The sequence below is a fragment of the Ascidiella aspersa genome, chromosome 3 (assembly GCF_963924565.1).
Source record: "Ascidiella aspersa chromosome 3, kaAscAspe10.2, whole genome shotgun sequence".
In the NCBI taxonomy this organism is placed as follows: domain Eukaryota; kingdom Metazoa; phylum Chordata; class Ascidiacea; order Phlebobranchia; family Ascidiidae; genus Ascidiella; species Ascidiella aspersa.
The window spans coordinates 18,463,944-18,484,619 of record NC_139449.1 but is presented as its reverse complement, the minus strand read 5'-3'; the positions used below and the strand labels follow the sequence as shown (position 1 = coordinate 18,484,619).

General features: G+C 37.6%; 2 protein-coding genes across 2 annotated transcripts; both read right to left on the bottom strand.

Annotated features, from left to right (window-relative positions):
- Positions 1–2,001: 2,001 nt before the first annotated feature.
- On the bottom strand, positions 2,002–9,471 carry LOC146160541 (H(+)/Cl(-) exchange transporter 4-like). Its single transcript, XM_083384168.1, has 13 exons — positions 9,381–9,471; positions 8,669–8,917; positions 8,050–8,228; positions 6,954–7,079; positions 6,506–6,793; positions 5,928–6,176; positions 5,288–5,452; positions 4,993–5,115; positions 4,173–4,359; positions 3,447–3,656; positions 2,805–2,990; positions 2,414–2,639; positions 2,002–2,240 (listed from the first exon to the last, which is right to left on the bottom strand). Exons 1-13 carry the CDS (start codon positions 9,469–9,471, stop codon positions 2,150–2,152), a joined length of 2,370 nt encoding a protein of 789 aa, XP_083240294.1. The 3' UTR covers positions 2,002–2,149.
- Positions 9,472–11,704: 2,233 nt separating this feature from the next.
- LOC146160540 (polypeptide N-acetylgalactosaminyltransferase 4-like) lies at positions 11,705–19,959 on the bottom strand. Its single transcript, XM_083384961.1, has 11 exons — positions 19,833–19,959; positions 19,180–19,281; positions 18,301–18,493; positions 17,100–17,269; positions 16,885–17,004; positions 16,397–16,532; positions 15,658–15,895; positions 13,831–14,010; positions 12,808–12,939; positions 12,593–12,694; positions 11,705–11,866 (listed from the first exon to the last, which is right to left on the bottom strand). The coding sequence occupies exons 1-11, from the start codon at positions 19,957–19,959 to the stop codon at positions 11,705–11,707; spliced, it is 1,662 nt and encodes a 553-aa protein (XP_083241087.1).
- Positions 19,960–20,676: the final 717 nt, after the last annotated feature.

Below are 20,676 nucleotides of genomic sequence, written 5' to 3'. Positions count from 1 at the left end.
AAATAGCCAAATGAAGTGAACATACCGTTTCTACCTGAACTTTGTTTAACTTTGGCTAGACTAATTTTACAAGATAATTCCCGTTTCCCTGGGAATAGGGCGGTCGTCAGTATCAATTTTAAGATGCAAAGGTTTCCGTTAGAAGCCTTTCTCTCGGCAGGTTTGGATCCTTTCTCGGCAGGTTTGGATCCAGAATTTTTGCTTTGTGCAGCTGTAATCTTTTTTCACAGATAACTTCACAAAGTTCCGTTAAACGCGAAGTTACGCCAAAACTGGACATTACAAAGTTAGGCTACATGGGACTTGGTCGCGTGCCCCATCCCGACTCCATGTTCCAATTAGCCCAAAATCTACCTGTTACCGGCCGAACTCGTGCACAATGTGCAGTTTGGCATTAAAAAAGATAGCGGCAAAACGACCGATTAAAGCGCCAAAAACTGCGTTCACTCACTTTAGAAGGAGACGTGACGCCTGCTTAGGCACACGATCAATTTTCGCATTACTCGATATAAAGACATTTATGTAGCTGATTTGGGGCAAGTAAGTTGTGAGGGTCATTGACCCTTTAGCTGTACGTAAACATCGTCAAAAGTTCGTGTAAACAGGTCAACACTTAGTTTATTCAATTGATCTTTTGGGCCTATAAAATTAGGGGCATCCTCTTGCGGACCGCGGGACACGTGTAGCACAAAACTTTTTACATTTGTACCAGTGTTGTAATGACTTGACTTAAGTCACTGTTTTTAAATGACTTGACTTGACTTAAGTCATTTGGACAAATGACTTGGGTTAAAATAAATTGTTTTAATTAAGCAATTAAACCTATAATTTTATCTTATACATTTTTAACCTGGTCGCGTAGTTTGTTGCTCTTGGTTCTATGATTATTTTCCTATGATTTTTAATTTCTACCACCATGGTTTAAGTGTTTACATTATTTTGTATTCGATGTTTAGAGGCTGATGATGCCGTGATTGGCGAAATATATTTCTCTTTTATAAACTAGAACCTATAGTGACTGATTTTGACTGAGACAAGAAAGTCTATACTGTTTCGTTTAATTATAAAATTGCGTTATTTAGCCCAATCTTTGCACATAAAAGAATTTGCTTGTTATATGCAGCTTTTATGTTATTTTTGACTTGAGTTGCTATAAAACAAAACAATGTTTGATCTAATACGTTTATTAAACTATTATTAGGCCGATTCCAGTGTCTGTGCATGCCATCTAATTTCGTTTTGAAAATGATTATAGAAAACTATCGTGCTGTCTTTGCAATTAGGGCAGTAACAAGCCTAATAGGCCTACATATTTTATTAAATCGGCTTAATCGCATATAGGCTGTACCGGTAATTCCATAATATGGTTCGTTGCCGGTATTCAGTGGTGGGATTCAGCCGGTAATTCGCACCGGTTCTATAGAAACTTTATGAAATCAGCGAACCGGTTAGCATTACTCGTTACTGTCAATGGATTTTTGCATATTACCGGTACATTGATTTTTGAGATCCAAGTAGGTCACGTGTTTTTTTTTTTAAAACATGCAATGGTCCAGGTCGCACGTAACAGTCATACATTGTGTTAATTTTCATAATTGTAGTAATTTTTCTTTGGTGGTTGTTTGTCTGAAAAATTTAACTGTTGCGTCATTAGTAGAAGTCATGAGACGACTGCTGGTTTTTAGAGTGGCTTTTAGTGGTGATTGGATTAAGCCGGTTCGCAGTTCGCAACATTCGCTGGAACCAGGGGTTGCCTCCTGTTCTTGCAACTACTTTAACTATTTTCCGGAAAATATGACTTTTCGTAACAGAACCGGCTGAAAGATATGACTTTTATGATAGAACCGGCTGACAAAAAAATTTAATCCCACCACTGCCGGTATTTAATGTGAAAACTTTCGAAAAATGCTACATCTAGGTTACAATTGCTTTTAACTTGTAAACTACCACGTGTGTGTCAAACTTTCGAACATTTTGATAAACATTTAATTAGGGTAAGGTGGCCTGTAAATTTAATATTAAATTTGAGTATTTTGTGCGTTAGCAGAGTTTAAATAACCAAGAAGGATTCAATGTGAAGTAACGTAAACTTAAACAAACACAACAACGAAAATCAAGCAATAAAATATAGAAAGAACAAGCTTCAGCTTTAGTCAAATAATATTCCATCAGGGTCTTCGCCATCCACCTCGGCAATATGCCGTAACACATCTTTTTTGGTCACGATTGCAACAAGTTTTCTGTCAATTGTTTTGTACAGTTACAATGTGTTTTATTGTGATTCATTTTAAAGCTACAAATATATCGTTTCAGCCGTCATAAAACGGTGAGTAGATAATTTCTCTACCAAACTTATTTTTGAGATAACTTTAGATCACATTTTGCTTTAAGTATAAGTTAATTATAAACCTACCCATTGTGTGTGACAAGCGCCTGTCGAAGACCAAGCTTCTCAAACATTTCAACAATTATCTCCATTGGAGTGTTCGTGGTCACAGTAACAGGACTGAGATCGACGATGTTGAACAAGCGTACTGGGGTAGGGTCGTCAATTGACATGTTTGAGAAAGCGGGAGCGTTTAGGGTGAAGAAAACGTTTGATCCAACGTCGATATTTTGGCTGTGAGCCCACGCGTTTTCTAAATTACATGATGTGGTTGCTTGCAGCTATACTTACAACATGTCAAACAAAAGTATCGTTTGTAGTTTGACAGCTAATTCGCTGGTTTACCAGACAGGTGTATAACTATCACGTAAAGTTTATCTTATCAACAGTTCAATCCAAAAATAAGCTAATAACTCACTCAAAGCAAGAATCAAGTCTTTTCGATACAAGAAACCGATGAGTTGCGAAGTGTCCCTTGATGAAACTACAGGAAACCCATTGTACCTCGTCGTTTTTACCAGGTTGTCCAGCTCTCCCATTGTCATCTCCTGCCTTACCACGGTCAGTGGGGGGTCGTCTCCCCTCGGGTGCATGACGTCATCAACTAAACATCACAAATTCACTCAATAGTTTTGCATAGAAAACTATATTCCCAAATATTGTTTTGGCTAAATGTTTGTATGATCATAATAACGAGATAAAAGCATTAATATCAATGCCTATATAGATAGCAATATTATTGTAACGTTCGCACAAAATCCCTTCCCTGTTTAGTTGATCTGTGAATAATTCTTACCGCGTTATAGAATTATGTTAGAGTTCGAAGGGTATTCATGAAAACAGTCCCTCGAAACGCTAAGGCAATGTTACTTTTCAATAAACGGGAATTTTTTTCCACGTCTTTTAAAGATTTTTTTAATTTTTCCCCGTCTTTGTTAAACAATGTAAAAGCTTTTACCATAATATATATTCTAATTACATCAAGACTTTTCTTGTACATTGAAGTTAAGAACTATACATATATACACGTGACAAACGAAAAAAATGACAACAATTTTACCCAGAGATGTATGCGTAAATTCCTCTTTGCTCTCCATGTACGGATATCCATTTAGTTTTATGTGACCGTCGTATATGCCCTCTATGCCGAACGCGTCTCCTGCCCACTTGCTGCACATAGTGCACAACATCAGTGGCACGATATACTGCAGGCCGCCCGTCATTTCAAACATGACAACCACCAGTGAGACAGTCATACGGGTTACACCACCTGTGGGAATAAACAAGCAGTAAGTATAGTACCTGCAATCTCGAACAATAACGGTAAGGCAGAAAAAATACTGGGTTACCCTTATATTACATGAACAATAAAAGTTTGTAACGTTTAAAAACTCTCTAAGCTGTATGACGCCAGACTCTCATGGCACATGTAAGCAGGTGCGCCAAAAAAAACAAAAAAATCCTTACAACATACTGAATTTACTGAAATATGATTATTTGTACTACCGAAATATGATTAAAACGGTTTTCAGCTATTACGTTATTTGATTGACATATTGGAGGAGAACAGTATATTCAAGGCACATTGAAATGATTTAAGTCCATTTAAAGTAATTTGCAAATAAGTAAGCCCGATCGTTTAAAATACTATTAAGTCAATTGATTACAGTATCTAATTTATATTCCAATTTGGCAAATTAACAACATTTTGCCCCAAAGACTAGTGTAAATACACATAATTCAGTCTTCACAATACTACAAAAGAGCAGCAAAAACTTTTATTTACCAAGAGAAGCACAGGCTCCCACCATCGCGTAAAGTCCAGGTGTGATGCAGCTGTGGCCCTCGTGGCAACTGCTCTCCCACAAAGGACAATGAGGAAACCTGTACACGAGTTGTTCCACCGCTATTCCCATTAACCGACCCATAAGAGCGCCAACACCCAAACTGGGAATGAACAGTCCGGTTGGAATCTGTACAAATTATACAGCGCTGTCATGCTTTATGACATGTAAAATTATACTTAAATATAGTTTAATATTAGAAATAAAATGTTATTCATTATAAAGTAAAGTCATGTATATTTGTTTCTTAACACGTATTTCGGTAACTAACTTTTTCTGAGAGACATTGTGATTTTCATGGCACCGTACCGTTTGTGACTTAAATATTAAGTAAGCCAATTTGATTGTTTTAGTTTTGTTTGCATTTTTATTTTAAGATGTGATCGCTTTTTTTTCTATCCTATATACTCAGGGTTGCCAACGCGTCGATCGCGATAGACAGGTCTGTCGCCACATTTCGCCTGGTCGATCGCGTTGAATATGTGTTACGTCATTACAGTAGCTGTTGCACACAAGCGGAACATTAAAATGACCAATTGTTGTGCCTAATAAAGCGTCGTTTAACGTAACAAATGAACCTCCGTCACTGGCTTGGAATGCAAATAACGCTCAAAGTGTTAATAAGTGTTCTTGTGACTATTTTACCGAACCAGTCGATTGTGAGTCTCTAAAAAAATTGAGGTCTGTTGCAGCCCGCTGAGTGCTTTACCGTGATATCGTCGGGTTGCTTGTCAAATGAATAAAACTAAAAACAAATCCTACCTTCAGACCGAAAGTAAAAGTTGTGATAATCATTTTAAAAACCCAGCCGACGAAGAGTTGCCAAACAGCCGTTGACAGACCGTCCCCGATAGGCGCATTGTGAAGATCGGTGACGTTGGAATTCTGTAAATTTCGGTCATTTTATTGATTGTCCTTGACCACGATATGTTCGAATTTTCTCGAACATCTGCATCTTGAATATTTATTTGTTTAATTTATTCCAAGATAAAATGTATGGGCTTCTTACAATTGCATTATTTTACAAAAACATTTTAGTGCTTCTTTTTGTTTTTACCGGCTTGATGTAGTCGCAGAGGTTATTGGTTTCATACGGATGGCATTCTTTAACCAGTTCGTAAATCATTGGTGTGGCGCCCATCCTTGTGTAGGGGTTTGGGTAGCCAGCAACAGCAGTAATCAGAGTGACAACCATCACTTCCAGGATCGGGTATTGTCCGAGCTGGCAAAATTAGTATTTTTCATAATAACGCAGTGATCTCGGAAATACCGATTCATTAGGGTAATAACAATAACATAATAAAGTTACTGTTGAACTAAACAGTTTTCTTTGACCACATTTTTACAACTGTTCAACGATTTATATACACAACAATAGGCTTTTTTACCGACGAAATCGTACAATTAAATTTTCACATGACATCTTTCAGGTAACACAAAAAATAGAAAATCGCAACCATTTTGTTAAATTAGAATTTCTGATAGTTTTACTACTAATTTCCATGGTGTATTGGTTCGGATACGAAATTATCGGACATTTTTATTGTTTAATTATCCATTTTTATAGATTTTACTCTTTTTGTGTTTTTTTTGGAAGCTGTAATTACCATGTCCAACGATATTCGTTCTTTTTTGTTTCTTGAATGTATAAGTGGTGAGTTTATCGCTGCATATTTTGAGTTGGTTCCAAAACTTACCCTTGAGTCCTTTCGGAACTTGCACCAGGCCAAGTTAGCGTGGATGAAAGCTGCGCCGTAAAGACCCCCCATGATTCCTAATATGGCAAACGGCACAAGCTCAAAGAGAAGCCATGGTCGGGTGTACGTAACGTAGAAGAGGACGTAGTGGTTGGGGCCGAAGGGGTTGAGCGATTGAAGTATGAATGCTGCGACCATGGCACAAAAAACCGAACGCCACATCGTCTTCATGGGGAAGTAGTAACTCACCTATGGACCAAACACAGATACATTGCGTTTATTCGTTTTGTATAGAGATTAGAGAATACAGTACATACATACCATTAAACGCCTTTAGAAAACATCAATCGGGTGTAGCTACCTATAGGAATTTGTGGATCGTGCCTTTATTACATAGTTATATTTACAAAACATCTCAATCCCGATTATTGCTTTTTTAGATGGTAAATCGTTTCCGAATGCATTGATCTTAATAAAATAAATTTATATATATAGTTTTTTTTACAGTTTGCCTGTACAAAGCTACTGTCACTTAAAAATTTAAATGCTATTCGGTATACAAATCGCAATCTACCTACCTCTTCCATACTAAAGAGCACTCCACCGACAGGTACACCGAAAGCAACCGAAACGCCAGCTGCAGCAGCGGCTGAGAGCACTTCGCGTTTTTTCGCTTCGTTTCGCGAATACTTCGGAAAAAGTGCGGCGAACACATTTCCACAGCAAGCCGATATGTGTACAAGTGGGCCTTCTTTTCCCAAACTAAGATTGGAGGCTACTGACAAGGGAGCCGTAACGCACTTGATAAGAAGCGTCCACTTGCCAAGATAACCCCGGATAATAAATCCGCCTAGAATTGTCTTTGTCTGCATTGAGAATACATTAGAAATGCTATATATAGCCTACATTGCTTAAAACTAAAATTGGACATCACAAAGTCAGATGTTGCAGATTTGTATGAGCTGTTTTATGAACACCAGATTTTGTGAACAAGACATTTCTATTTGTCCATTACATGCAACGAACCTCGGGAATTCCAGATCCACAAGCGTAAGGAGCAAAGCCCTTTACCAGGACGGCGGCAAGCGTTGAGAACATTATAGCTACCACGATGTAGGCGAAGTAGTTAAAAGCGTATATCTGTCCAACACTCTGCATGTCAAAAAACTTTATTCAGATTCTTGCCAAGCGCTCAGAAATGCGTATAGGCCTATATACCAGGGATGGCGAACCACTCTCCCGCGGGTCACGAAGTGACCCACCAGAGATTTTTAATGACCCACTTGTCTCCTTTAAGAAATACCGAAATGTTATCAATCATTTTCATGAAAGAACAAATATAAAAAAAAAGTTCTTCGTTAGATAACACTATACTGTTTAAATCAGGGCTGGCAAATCTGTGGGTCGTGCAAAAGTGTTTAAGGGGTGACGATTAGGCCTACATTAACTGCACTTTATCAAATCGGTGCAGAAAAGCAGACAACTAAAAGCATTTTGTTTATCGCTGTAAATTGTATCGGGTTGTGATCCTTTATGGGAAACTATGAGTTCGCGGACTAAAAGTTTAAAAAACCCTGGTTAAACCAATAAACCATGCAAAAAAGCTTTCTGATGAACTCCTGTAATCCCATAAAAATGCTGCAGCATTTGTTAGCTATTTAGCTTCTTAATATTTGTGGGAATCTGAATTTGGAAATCATACCAAAACCTTGAATTACCAACCCAGTTTAACACTCAAACAAATTAACACTTAAAACGACGCAGCAAAATTTTACATAAAGTTAGCAAATAATTAAATGCGTGACCCACTTGTGCATTTTGTAAGGATTAAAGCCATGTTTGTGACCCGCGTGATGAAAAGATTCGCCATCCCTGGCCTATACCAAATACAATACAGTATATAATCATGGACTTTATGCCCAATTATCTACAAACAATAAATGTTGGTTAAAACATACATAAGACTCAGAATAAACAAGTCGTCTTAGTTTATGCACAAACGTAGGAACAGGCCGTCACAAAATCGCTTTAAGGTATCGTTTATAAAAAGGAGAAATTTAATATTGAGACCAACTAACCGACCTTAAAAGAGGCCAATTTATTTGCAGTAAAATAAACGTACCATCGACATCAGGCCGAATATTTCGGACCAAGTCTGCCATTCTGGACAATTGCCGTTGGTCGAATTGTCCACGTCCCAACAGCACGCCATTTTGTCCATATACCAAAATGTACTACATTTTCCGATCTTTAAATCGCCCAACCACTTGGCCGTGGTGTCAATCAGTCCGGCACAAGTTCCTTAAAGCAACAACATATTATTTATTGCAAGCACAGTAAACAACTAGGATAAGTCCGAAATTAAGGTCGCAAAGGGCTCGATTTTTTTAATGAAAACTATAGGATTATAAGTCGCGCTCAGCTGATTGAAGCTTACATTTCACTTAGTGAAAAAAATCGGGGCTAATTAAGAGACTTACCCTTATTTAGATCGTAAGTCGTAACCCTATAATGACATTATAACTCTGAAAGAGCTACCAAATGTATATTTATTCGTAAAGGCGTGGGCAAAAAGACAAAATGGTTCTGGAAAAATTTGTTTTTTCCCGAAGTCATGTTTTCCAAAATCGCAGTAGAGTGCAGAGTGGCGTGACAGTTTTGAAGCGGAAGTGGTTAATCCATATACAGCGCAACGCACAGCGTGCTGTCTGCGTTAGATGAAAATCAGTTAAACAACCCACCGGCAGATAGACCGATGAGGAAGACCAGCAGCCATGCCGAACAGGCGTCATGCCACACTCGAATTCGGTTGAAACAGGACTCGTACTTTCGAAGGTAGATCTGGCGATAGCGGAGTCTGTTCCTACTGTACTCGCGGAGCCAGTCGATCGTGTGAAAATCCTCGTACCTTCCAACCTCGTCGAATTCCTCGCCCTCACAAAACTCAGCCTTCTCGTTGTTGCCGTTCGTTGGTGGACCATTGTTGTCGCCTGATCACCGAGAGGTGATTATACGCAACACACATGTTGTTATATGGAACATGAAACACACATTCCGTTCGACAGAATGCCTGAAAACCTTTAGCATTGATATGCGAAAACAAATTTTTCAAAAATATTGTATTTGGTTTTAGCATTGATATTGTAAGGTAAAAAAACAGTGTAGTTAAGTGTTCTATTTGGCAAATTTAGGCATGTCCTAAACTAGTATTTATCTCATGGTTGTTGTATTTTGACCTATCAATATATCAAACAGTAACCTATAGGCTTTTTAATGAATAAAGCAAGGCCATATAGGGAAAAAAATACAGTTTTAGAATAACAACGTCGAGCTGGCTGCTCAGCCTACGTTATTCGATCTTGAACCGCACTGGATATGAGGTCGAAATGTTTTGGATGGCTGAAAACAGCCCTTGGCATTAGGTAATTTTTAAAATTATTACTCAAAATCTACCTGTTTTTGTCCATATTCGCAAAGGAAAGCTTTCTTCTTTTCCAAGTGAATTGAAGGATAAATTGCGTTTTGCCACCTCTAAACCCGGCATTTTCTTAACTTGCTGGCCAACAAACCAAACAACAAAACGCCACAGCTGAGCAGAACCTTTCACGTTTTTTTAGGTTAATGTCAGGATATAAGAGAAGAAATAAAAATAAGGCAAACTCAGTGCAAATATATGCTCGCTATTAATAAAGCTTCTATCATATCACCTAAAATCTATCCAATATTGTAAAGCTTTTTAACCTCGACGGTAAAGAACGTTTAGTCGCACTACCAGTTCCAGCTTTGTCCTAAAATATCTAAACAGAGGTTACCGTCGAAAGGGACGGCGGAAGGAAGACCAATATAAATCAACTTTAACCAACTCGCGCGTGCAAACAGAATTCTGTGCTTTCATTTAGCGGCCAGCTGTAAATCCTTTGTGTTCTGGAGTTAAAGTTATTCAATTTGTCTAAATTAGTGTGAATCTTTCTTTAAACGGGTTCCAAGTAAAACATCTTAAAAGTCAGAGTTAAAACCTCGATTAAAAACTTGAAACAACAGAAAAACTCAATTAGAGACAAAAAAGAACGGCAAGGGGCGATATCGGCCGCCCAACATGTACTTGCAATTTGCCGTCCCTACAACCAATTTGTTGCCTTATAAAAACGAGCATTAATGAAGCATTTAAGTTAGGTGAACGAATTGTGTGCGCCAATTTGTGCGGTATTATGTTGTAATAGAAACAATAAAGATTTTTTTATAAAACTAAATTCTCATTGTTTCATCATTGGCCTCTAAATCAAGAATGGCATTTTAACCTAAACTAAACTATAGAAGCCAAAATTTTAGCTGCTTGTTTCGGTAAAGCTAACTCTCGTACAATGTCGTTGCTTAACCTTGCTCTGAAATCTTGTAGTCGCAGCACACACATATTACCGTCACTACTGAGGTTACTGTTTGGCATGTCTGTCTCGTCTATTGTTTTCAGCAATAGTCACTTGAAACGAGATTTGGCAAAAAATAACAAATTTAAATCTTTCGCGCAATGTGGCACTGGGCGCTTGGCAAAGTATACATCAGGGGAATAGGCCTACCACCAAAAATGACTTGTCTTAAGTAACTGTTTTTAAATGACCTAACTTTGACTTTAGTCTTTTGTGACGGGCTGAAGAGAAAATTAAATTGCTTTTTTGACAGGTTCGGGTCCGGTTAAGGGTCAAGTTCTCGTAAAATTTCCGGTTCAGTTCCAGTTCGGTTCAGGGTTTCGACCCTCTGACTTAGACTTGAATGCACGCTATTCGATGATAAGAAAACTAATTATATAACAAGATTTTGTTCTTGGACACCCTGAAATAAACTACCTTTATATCACATTTTTGTTGTTCTATTTTAGCATAAGACCGACTTTTCCATTTGCAAAAAATATTTCAAACGCAAAAAGGAACACTCAACTAGTACATGTACGACAGACATTTTAAGTATACGTATAGTATAAGTAACCTGATGAAGAACAGAAAATATTGGCACATGACAGGAGCAACATATGAAAATATACCGTCGCTGATAATGTTCCTCGGTCACCTTCGAGGGGAATGCCAAATAACTTGAATATCATGGAAGTAACGTGGTTTTCTCTTGATACCTTCAATGCGTTTCGCCGCGCCAAGTCCAACGCTGCGATTTGATCGACTCATCACAGTCTGTCATTATCAATTTACCCAAACCTGTAGTTTGCACACATTTTCCTGTCCCTCGATTCATGATCACACCAGCCTGAAAAAAGGTTGCTTCATAGGTTTATTTAGAGGCAATATGGTTGTTTGGCGATTAGCTAGTTTTAAAAACACTTCGTACTATTCTATATAAAAAATGTAAAATTACATAATAACCAGTGGATCGCATTTGTAACGCCCCTGCTAATAACGTAAAAACTGAGCTTTGCAATTTGACAAAAAAAGCATTGCTTTATGAACACCTCGCAAAAATGTAAAAAAAATAGACAAAAATAAGTCGAACTATTGCACATAATACGGTAAACAAAAGATAATTAAATTAAAATTTCGCTGACAAATGAAGCTTATGTTGTATTTTGTTGTGCTTTCTTTACAACCTCCATAACAGGATTCTGTCCATTTCAACACTAACATCTACTTACACTATTGGCTTTTCAAAAACCACTTTGGACATGCACTAAAAACGTTTTTAATCATCAACTCTGGTAAGTGTTAAATAGAATATTTCTATTTTTCAAGAAATGACGTTTGCCGCCGGGATAAAACTTTGATCCTCCAACATTTCTAGATGTTGTTCACCTTTTGAAATATCCATAGTTGCTTCGTATCTTCGATTCCTCTGTCCGACTTGCACTCGGCTACCAACATTGCATTATCAGTAGCAACTGCACACGTTTCGGAGACGGAGTTTATGCGCAGTTCACCGATTTTGGTGAGTTCAAAAAACTGTCAAAAATCGCCATTTAAATTTTTACGAGATATTAGTAATTAAACGTGACCGTATTTTTTTAAACAGGGAGTTGATCTATTTTACTTAAAGACAAACAAAATAGCGGTTATCGTTAATACATGTCCTTCGATCGGGGTTGCCTAATTATGACAAAATGCCTAAATATTAAATATTCTTGATTTACACAAATTTAAGAAGGTTGATCGTAAAAATACTGCAGTTAATAGAAAATTTTAGACAATTGACAGAAAAAAAGAATAAACACACATAGGCTTTCTTATAGACGCCGACTTTCGTTTTTTACAGGGGTTCCACCAATTTTTGCCAAATATGAAGTGACATGGACGCTGACACGTGACTTGTATTCGGAGTACGAAACGGAAATGCGCCTCTTTCGCATATTAGGGAATATCTCTTTATGGTTTTATTAGTTTCGTTTTAAATGACAAAAGTATTTATGATAGAACTGTAAGCTTTAAAATAATAAAAAAACGACTCGAAGTACTATTGGCTTGGCAGGTATTTTGCTGAATTACCTTTGTAGAAATTTATGTGGAAATAACGACCCGAATTGTATACGCATCAAGAATATATATACAGTCTTTTAAGGATGAATTGTTAATGTTTTAGGGGGATTGAGCAACCTAAGAAACTCCAATTCGGCGCCCATGGTCTTTCCAATGATTGTTCAAAAATAAAATTAATACGTCATGAATGCTGACCTGGTTTGAAAGTCCGTGACATGGGTACGTAATAATCTTCGATATTCCACCCGCGTAAGTAGCAGCATCCAAACAAAGTTTGTTCATTTTTACGTTGCTTATCTAAGACACAATACAAGTTTTTTTTATAATCATATGGTCATGTGATACATTTTGCTATAAACGAATTTTCAAATAAAACAATTTGGGCCTAAAAACATGTTATTTATACTAACACTGCCGTAGCTGCCTGGAATATCTTCAGGTACGCGTTGCTCCGGGTATATTTTGTCCAAATACCATTTAAAATCGTGACATTTCAGCTTTTCACGTAATTTCTTTCGTTCAGATACGTCACCGTAGCCTTTCTTTACAGGTAAAAGTAAAGTAGGATTATAAGTAAAATGTTATGATTCGTTATGATAAAAGGGTGCTTGAAAGTCTGAATAGCAATTTAAAACAATGTTCACGTAGTATAAAATAACAATCACAGGCATGCCACGCTGTAATTGTCATGCATTGTTACGTCACAAACGATGTAGTTAATATAATATTTACTATACATTAATGTACTTTTAATACTTTTAGACAGTTTTTCCTCTTTGACTGTTTTTTGAGTATTGCGTTAACACTAAGTCAGTTGCTGCTCGAAACGGTTTGCTAGCATTGTTATTTGTGTTCGTTACGGCAGTTAATACAATGACAAAAGCTGAACAACAATTTCCAACTATTTGCCCCCCTCAAAATTTTCGGCTGGCTACGCCACTGCCGTGGAGCATCGATCATTAAGGCTTGTAGAAGTTGCACCAACCACGATTGGCATAATGTCGCTTCACTGGTTTGCTCGTACTATTCGTATGTCTAAATTCGGCTACAGGTTGTCGTGTAGGTATAATTTTGCAACTTGGGCCTTCCGTATGTAAAGACCCGTAAATGCCACGTGGAAGAAGTCTTCATCCACAACCAAGATACTTTTTTCAAAGTATACTTCATGCATTTTTAAACTTTTTAAAATAAGAGAAGTGTGACCGTTTCTCTGCGCAAACGACATTAGTTGAGTTAAAAAATCAAAGACAAATCTCAAAACCTAAGATATTCTAAGCCACAATAAATAGTAAATATAACAAATAATATTAAACTAAAAAATTAACATAATGTGTGCATTTGGTGACTCAATTTCGCAAAATACTGTTTTTTTAATTATAAATTGTAGTTATCCCAAATATAAAGTATCAATATATAGGTTATGATGAAAATACCTTTAACTCGTTTGGAGGTGCGCGCAAATAAAAGTGTTTCTTGTAATCGTCCAGCCAAACTTCGGCCACTCTCCTTACGTTTTGCCAGAAATGATCGCGCGGATAAGTCATAATGTCACGTGATATATGTCCGATATGGGAGCAGGGAATGATAATTACCCTGCCGCCGCACATCCATGTCTGAAATGACAAAATGAATCATTCGAATACCGCGGCAAAATGCTTTCACTCTTCTTACATTATTCTATTTTTAACGTTGACACCCAACTGACAAATTCTGCTATACAGGTCATTACTGCGTTATCCTATCCTATCCTACTCAAACCTACGTACAACTAAATTAAAAGCAGTTAACAGTGCCAATGGTACAATTGTTCTTCCGGCAAAATTTTATTAAAGTGCCAACGTTTCGACCACCTATTCGGGCAATCTTATAGGTGGTCGAAACGTTGACCGAAAGAAGAATTGTACCATTAACACAATGCCTGGCAGCAACAGCCAGGGGCACCAGGAACGTAACCAGAAAATCAAAAAGGGGCGTTCCTGAATTTTCAACTTCGTCCGACGTTAATGAATAAAGACGTTAAAACAGTGACAGTATGACGTCATAAAATGGTGATTGCAAGACGTGATAAAAAAAACATTCAGAAACAGTCGAATACGTACAGGAAAAGCGAGCACGTGCGTCGTCGACAATCCTGTCAGGCGCCAGCTGCGAAATCACGGTGTGCAATCGATAACTTCGGGCAAAAAAAAGCAAACCAAGACCGTGAAATATGTGTGATTAATTGTGGTAGAATCACACATAATTCGACTATCAACAGCGCAGTTTTCAAGTTCCAAGAACGGAACTAGCGCTAAATTACAAGCACGTCTTTCACTACCTGCAATACTAAACGAAGAACGTTTTTCCCGAGGGTTATTACGCCACGTTTACCGCAACATTTGCGCCGAGCTGTGTGCCAAGTCAGCTAAATTACAAGCTGCGATTGAGGGAAATAAGTTGTGTCCATTGCACACTTAGCACGTGGTCCTAGAGTATGCTTGAAGAGCATAATTTTGCGTTAACTATCATTACTTAAAAATGGAGACTTTAAAACGCGCCACCATAATCAGTCACCATTATCTTCTTTTAAGAATCTGCTTCAGTTAAAAAAATACAAAAAAAATGTCGATGTTACACCAACGTCGGATATTAGCGCATAGACCGAACAGCGATGAACATGCTGCGACTTCTGCGTATAACTCGACGTTTTTTAGCGGGAAAAAAACAAAAAAGGTTTGACTTAGCGTTGTCAATTGTCGAATACACACTTCCTAATCAGTCAACCTCAACAAATAACGAAAGAGACAAAAACTATCCAGCGTTTACGGTCGACCAAATAAAAGACGAAAAACGGCGTTTTGCGCTCGATTTTGTTTTCGCATGAGATTAAGACGCGTGAACCAATTACTTTCGAACAGTTGGTTAAACCATGAGAAAAACGAATAAAAAACGATAGAAAAAGGGGGTAAGAACCCCCGCACCCTGGATACGCCACTTGGGGCAATGGATAAATGTATAATATTTTTAACCTTCATAAGTAATACATATTACACTTATAAATAATACTAATAATCGCATTTTGAAATTCCAGGGGGGGGGGGGGGCAAGAGCCACCCCTTGCCCACCGTGCGGGCGGCCATGGCAACAGCATATTGATTAACAGTGCCAAGCCCTGATCATAATTGTACACATTTAGTCTATGGCACCTAGAGTTTTGCTGGAAAATTCTTGTGGAAATTGCAAACGTTTATCAAAAAGTTTATTAAAAAATATTAACAAACCCGGAATGAAAGCTCGACGTTTTCACCACCCCAGATCTGCATACCTTCGTCATAGGTTCCAATGTGCTGAAAATATCTTCGATTGACTGCAAAAAGTCCCCCGGAAATGGTAGGAGTGGGGATTGGTTCTGCCAAAGATCTCCTTTTGCTACGTTTCTCCTGACTCATAGATCTCCAGTGGAAATATAGCTGCCAGGTGAAACCCCCAATGTTTGGCTCACCATACCCATAGTAGTATCTGCATGAACGAACAACTTTGATTTTGTAGGCTTTTTCAACCGGCATTTTTTTCAAATTTCTTGCAAGTTGTTATTACATTTCAAAAATAAAAAATAAAAATGTATGTCCATTTTTTTTAAATACGTTTTCCGTTTGTACGCGAAGCACTTTGGCACTTGACAGTCAGTCTTCATCAGCGCAAGAAGCGCTAATCTAGTTCAAATGACAGCATCTTAACGTAAACAAACCTGATGAATAAAGATCGTTAACGCAAAGCGCGAACATTTTTCGCACTTACATAGTTAAAATAGTCAAAAGTATGAGAAATGGACTCGTGTCTAGTTTGTCAAAGAAGCTGCGGGTCGGATAAATAACAGGCCATTAGGTTGTCTACCCCTGCTGTACAACGTATATGTGTAACTTTTTAATTTATTGTCATATCGCCACGGACCACCTGTGCAGTCGTCGCGGACCACCAACAGTTTGGGAAACCCTGGTTTAACACACGAAAGGGTCGTACCTGAAGGTCCTTGAATCAATGTCGTCCGTCACAGGAACTGCAATTGTTGCGTTGTTTTTAACAATTTCTTCCAAAAGTGGTTCAAGCCAGCGTAATGTGCATTCACAGTGACAATCCACAAAAGCCACCGCCTCACCTATAAGCATTGATACAACTACATTATTTATAAGTGCTCTGTCATCAATTGGAAGTAACATTTTTTAGAGGTCAGATCATTGCATGAAGGATAGCAGTTTTAATTTGGCACAGGTTGATAACCCGACATTTTAGATAAAACTATTGACCACTAAAGTTTGGATCACAGGTTACAATCTTTCAACAGGGCTTACTATGTTTGTACAGAATTCATACTCATTAGCTGATTCGTATATATGAGCTTTTCCTGATAAGCAAGATATTTCGGTTTAGCCATATAGTTTAAAGATAAATCTTCATGAGATTCGACAACTAATATAAACAATCATTTTGCTAACTTATGGCAAATATACCTGTTGCTTGTTCCAAACCAAAAAGCCGTGCTCTTATAAGGCCCTCGCGTTTTGCTGTTCGTTTCAAGCGGACTTTAGGTAAAAATCTTAAATACTCTGTTAGTTGTTGTTTCAAATTTTCTGCACATAAAGTGTATTATGAATTAAACAAACCAAGACCTGCTATAGGCCTTTATAGCGATGTGAACTGTTTTTAAAAATGGACGAAATATTACCGTGGTTGCTAAAGTCATCAACCAAAATTATCTCTTTTAAAAGTACATCTGGGGTGTTATGTAAAACACTGTATATTGTACGTAAAAGTGTGGTCCATCCTTCGTTGTAAAACACGATAATAACCGATGTTTTTGGCAAAATTGCGTAATTTGCCTGATGGGATCGACACCTGCAAAAAAGAAACATGATATACATATTCGATATAGGCATATAGTCGGTATTTAAAAATAGCAGTCCTATGTGAATTAACGAGCGTAGTCAGGTCGACCGTTTTACGAACAGTATTTTACCAATACACCACAGCACACCAACCATAGCAAAATCTAGTCGCGGGACTGAAAAGAGGGCAATCGACAAAGCGTGGACTTTATTTATTACTTCGAAACAAGACGAAAGATTGCTGGAATATGGCATAGGCTAGTCTGAGTAGGAGGGAAAAATGCTAAAAACAAAATCTTACCAAAACAAATTGGTAAAGCCATTGTAATAACACATTGTCACATTGTAATATGGCACAAATCTAACCAGATAAAGATTTTAAATCATGCCTCGGAATAATTTAAATCAGCAAAGTAAAACCCTATAGAGCAGTCAGCAGTGGCACTCAAAGGGAGCCACTTGGCTCCCTTAGGGGGGAATTTGTAAATTTGGATAGGAAATTTGGTCCAGGGAGGAATTGGCGAGAAAAAATGGATAAAAAATAAGTTATTTAGTCTGTTATAAGCGGTAAAAAAAATTAATTAACTGTAATCATTGGTATGGTAAAGAGTCTATTAGGCCCATTATCTAAGTCTATTGTTGCATCACTGTTACGTGGCTATTAAAGAAATATACGCCAAGGAAGGTATTTTTACACAGGTATAAAATTAATACCTATGTATCATACGTTCAAACAAACTCAACTGTCAGACAATTAGCGCATCCAAATTTTGTACCAAGTCTTGGCCTTTGGCGCAGATGATGTGTCTGTTGCAGTGTTACATACTTTTTTTTATTTTAACCACACTTTGCCTGTAGGTTTTATTTTCTGTCAGCGGGGTACATCGAAATAATAAACAAAAAGGTATAGATTACGTCGTGGTTTTGCTGGGGACGAATTAACAGTTATTGGGGTCGTAAGGGAGGAAAAAGGAGTTTACGCCAATCAAATAAGACCAAACAAACTTACGAAGAACCCTAACCCGACAAAGCTCAACTCACTCTCTTGGCCTTGGATCCTTCAACCTTCGATGTAGAGAAATTCGTTGACTTAACAAGTGGTTGATTCCGTAAATATTCCACAATCGATCATGTTCCTCCTTTTCACTACTATTCAAGTTCAACTCTACTGGATCACCCAGTTCACCGACTTTGTCAACGCTGTGACCTTCAGGCCTGAGCAATGCGGGCTCTTCTTCGTAAATATTAGAAGCTATTTTGGTTTCAGGCCAAAGTATGTCGGACCTTGTGAACGTTTTGTGAAGCTTGAAAATTGTTAGAGCGTTTGCATAAGATAATAGGACAGCAGTCACAGCTAGAGTAGTCAGCAATATAATTAAATAAAATTTCCGTCGTCTAAAATTTCTCATTTTATTTAGACGCTACCTGAAAGAAACAGGGTAGATCTCAAACTTTTATTTGGGGTGGGAAAGGTAGCGTGGAAACGTTCACAAAAATTTAAGTTACCTCAAGGAATTTGCTGTTATTGGTTAAACTTGTGCGGGAACTAAATCTCGGAGAAGTTCTAACGTAAAAAAATGTTGCAAATATATATTAAAACTTTGTTTTGACGTCATCAAAAGTGGCCATTTTATTTTCATAGCATGCTAAGAGAAATATACTTCGCCAAAAAGCATTTTCGGTCTATTAATCGAGTTTGTTGAGAAAATCAAAAATGCGTCGAAAGAATGAATGATATTGTAGAGGCTCTACCTCTGCCTAGCGGTAACATTATCTGCCCAACGATATTCCTGTGGTATTTTATATATCGCCTTCTTCTTGTATCTGTTTATATGCTCTATGAGTCTATGTCTACTCTTCTCGCCCGGAGACCGCACTGTCTTCTCTAGAGACCGCTCTGTCTCTCGTCTGAGACCACACCTAACTTTCTCTGGTCTCCCTTGCTTCCTCTCAGGGCCTCAACTCTACCTTCGGTGATGGTGTAAACGATAAAAGCTAACAGCACTTCGTAGTCGGCTATATCTCACAAGTATTATATGTCCTACAATATTGCTGAAGTTTTATATTTCACCTTGCAAATAAAACATTACATTACCGCGTTGTTGCACAGTGTGCGCACGATTTGGTTTTGAGTCCTGTTAGCGTGAAGGGCGCGCAAAAAATTCAAGGTGGCATTTTGTGAACGTTTCGAATAATAATTCATTATTTATTTTTAAAATTATTTTATTTTTGCAAAGTAAAATTGGGCTAAAATACAGTTTGGCAGCCCCAATTATAGTTTGTTGGAACATTTCACCCACTGTCGGCCTTATGAAACAAACTCATTTGCAATTGCTGTGCACTTAAACTGCTGCTTTGGTTGACTGTTAGTTAATCATCGATTGCGCTAAAACTGTTGATCCAGCCTGATTTATAAACACCAAGGCTGTACAACTTACTTTTTTGATAATTCTACCGTTCTTATTACGTATAGCTAAGCCTAACCCTGCAAAGTCGCGGCCTCGGAAACAGTAGACGGCTTTGCTACAGACGTGTTAACGACGTGAATGTTGTAAAGTTTGTAAATCAGTTACCAACAGCTACACAGAAAGCCATCGCAAACTCCCTTAATCTTTTACTACTGTCAGATGTTTGCGTTTCTATCTGTGAAATATTTAACACAATACGAGCTGCTCCTGCATCAATCTTGGGGCATTTCATTGTAGTTTAAAATTAAAAGCGTGTCTCAAATTCAAGCGTTTGCACTCATAAATATTGCCGCCGTAGATATATCCCACATGTTCCACAGGTGGAGTCGAAATCGCATAAAAAGTTCGCAAGAAACGCAAATGTGCATACATTACGTAATTGTTTTACTCACGATACAATAGCCATATTACAACATGTTGAATATAAAATTGCATTAACTATAGATATATGTTTTGGTAAAAATTGTATTTTGTAAGAAGTGTACAGAAGTCCCCAAAGCGTTTGGCTGTGGACACCAGTGTTGTAATGACTTTAGTCAATGACTTGACCTAAGTACATTTAAGTCGCTGTTTTCAAATGACTTGCTTGACTTAAGTCTTTTGGGCAAAATTACTTGACTTGACTTAAGTCTTTTGGACAAATGACTTACGTTGAAATAAAGTGTTTTCATTAGGCATTTTTCTAAAATTGGGTTATTTATCTTAATTTTTGCATATAAAACAATTTGCTTGCTTTATTTATGTTCTTGTTTACTTGAGTTATTGCTCACAATCGGACGAGTGTATTATTAGTTTAAAGTTCTGACTTGAAGTTGACTTGCTCTAATTATGACTTGACTGAGACTTGACTTGGGCAACCGATGACTTGGACTTGGACTTAACTTGTTATTTATTGAAAAGACTTGACTTGGACTTAAGTTAATTTACGAATGACTTGACTGGGACATGG

Excerpts from the sequence above, each read along its gene's own strand:
- LOC146160540 (XM_083384961.1), bottom strand. The coding sequence starts at position 19,959 with ATGAAATGCCCCAAGATTGATGCAGGAGCAGCTCGTATTGTGTTAAAT. Across the intron at positions 19,282-19,832 it reads GGCTTTCTGTGTAGCTGTTG|ATATAGCCGACTACGAAGTG; the intron begins GTAACTGATTTA and ends AATACTTGTGAG. Across the intron at positions 12,695-12,807 it reads TTCCAGGCAGCTACGGCAGT|ATAAGCAACGTAAAAATGAA; the intron begins GTTAGTATAAAT and ends ATTGTGTCTTAG.
- LOC146160541 (XM_083384168.1), bottom strand. The coding sequence starts at position 9,471 with ATGCCGGGTTTAGAGGTGGCAAAACGCAATTTATCCTTCAATTCACTT. Across the intron at positions 8,918-9,380 it reads GCGAATATGGACAAAAACAG|GCGACAACAATGGTCCACCA; the intron begins GTAGATTTTGAG and ends CTCGGTGATCAG. Across the intron at positions 7,080-8,049 it reads TATTCGGCCTGATGTCGATG|AGTGTTGGACAGATATACGC; the intron begins GTACGTTTATTT and ends TTTGACATGCAG.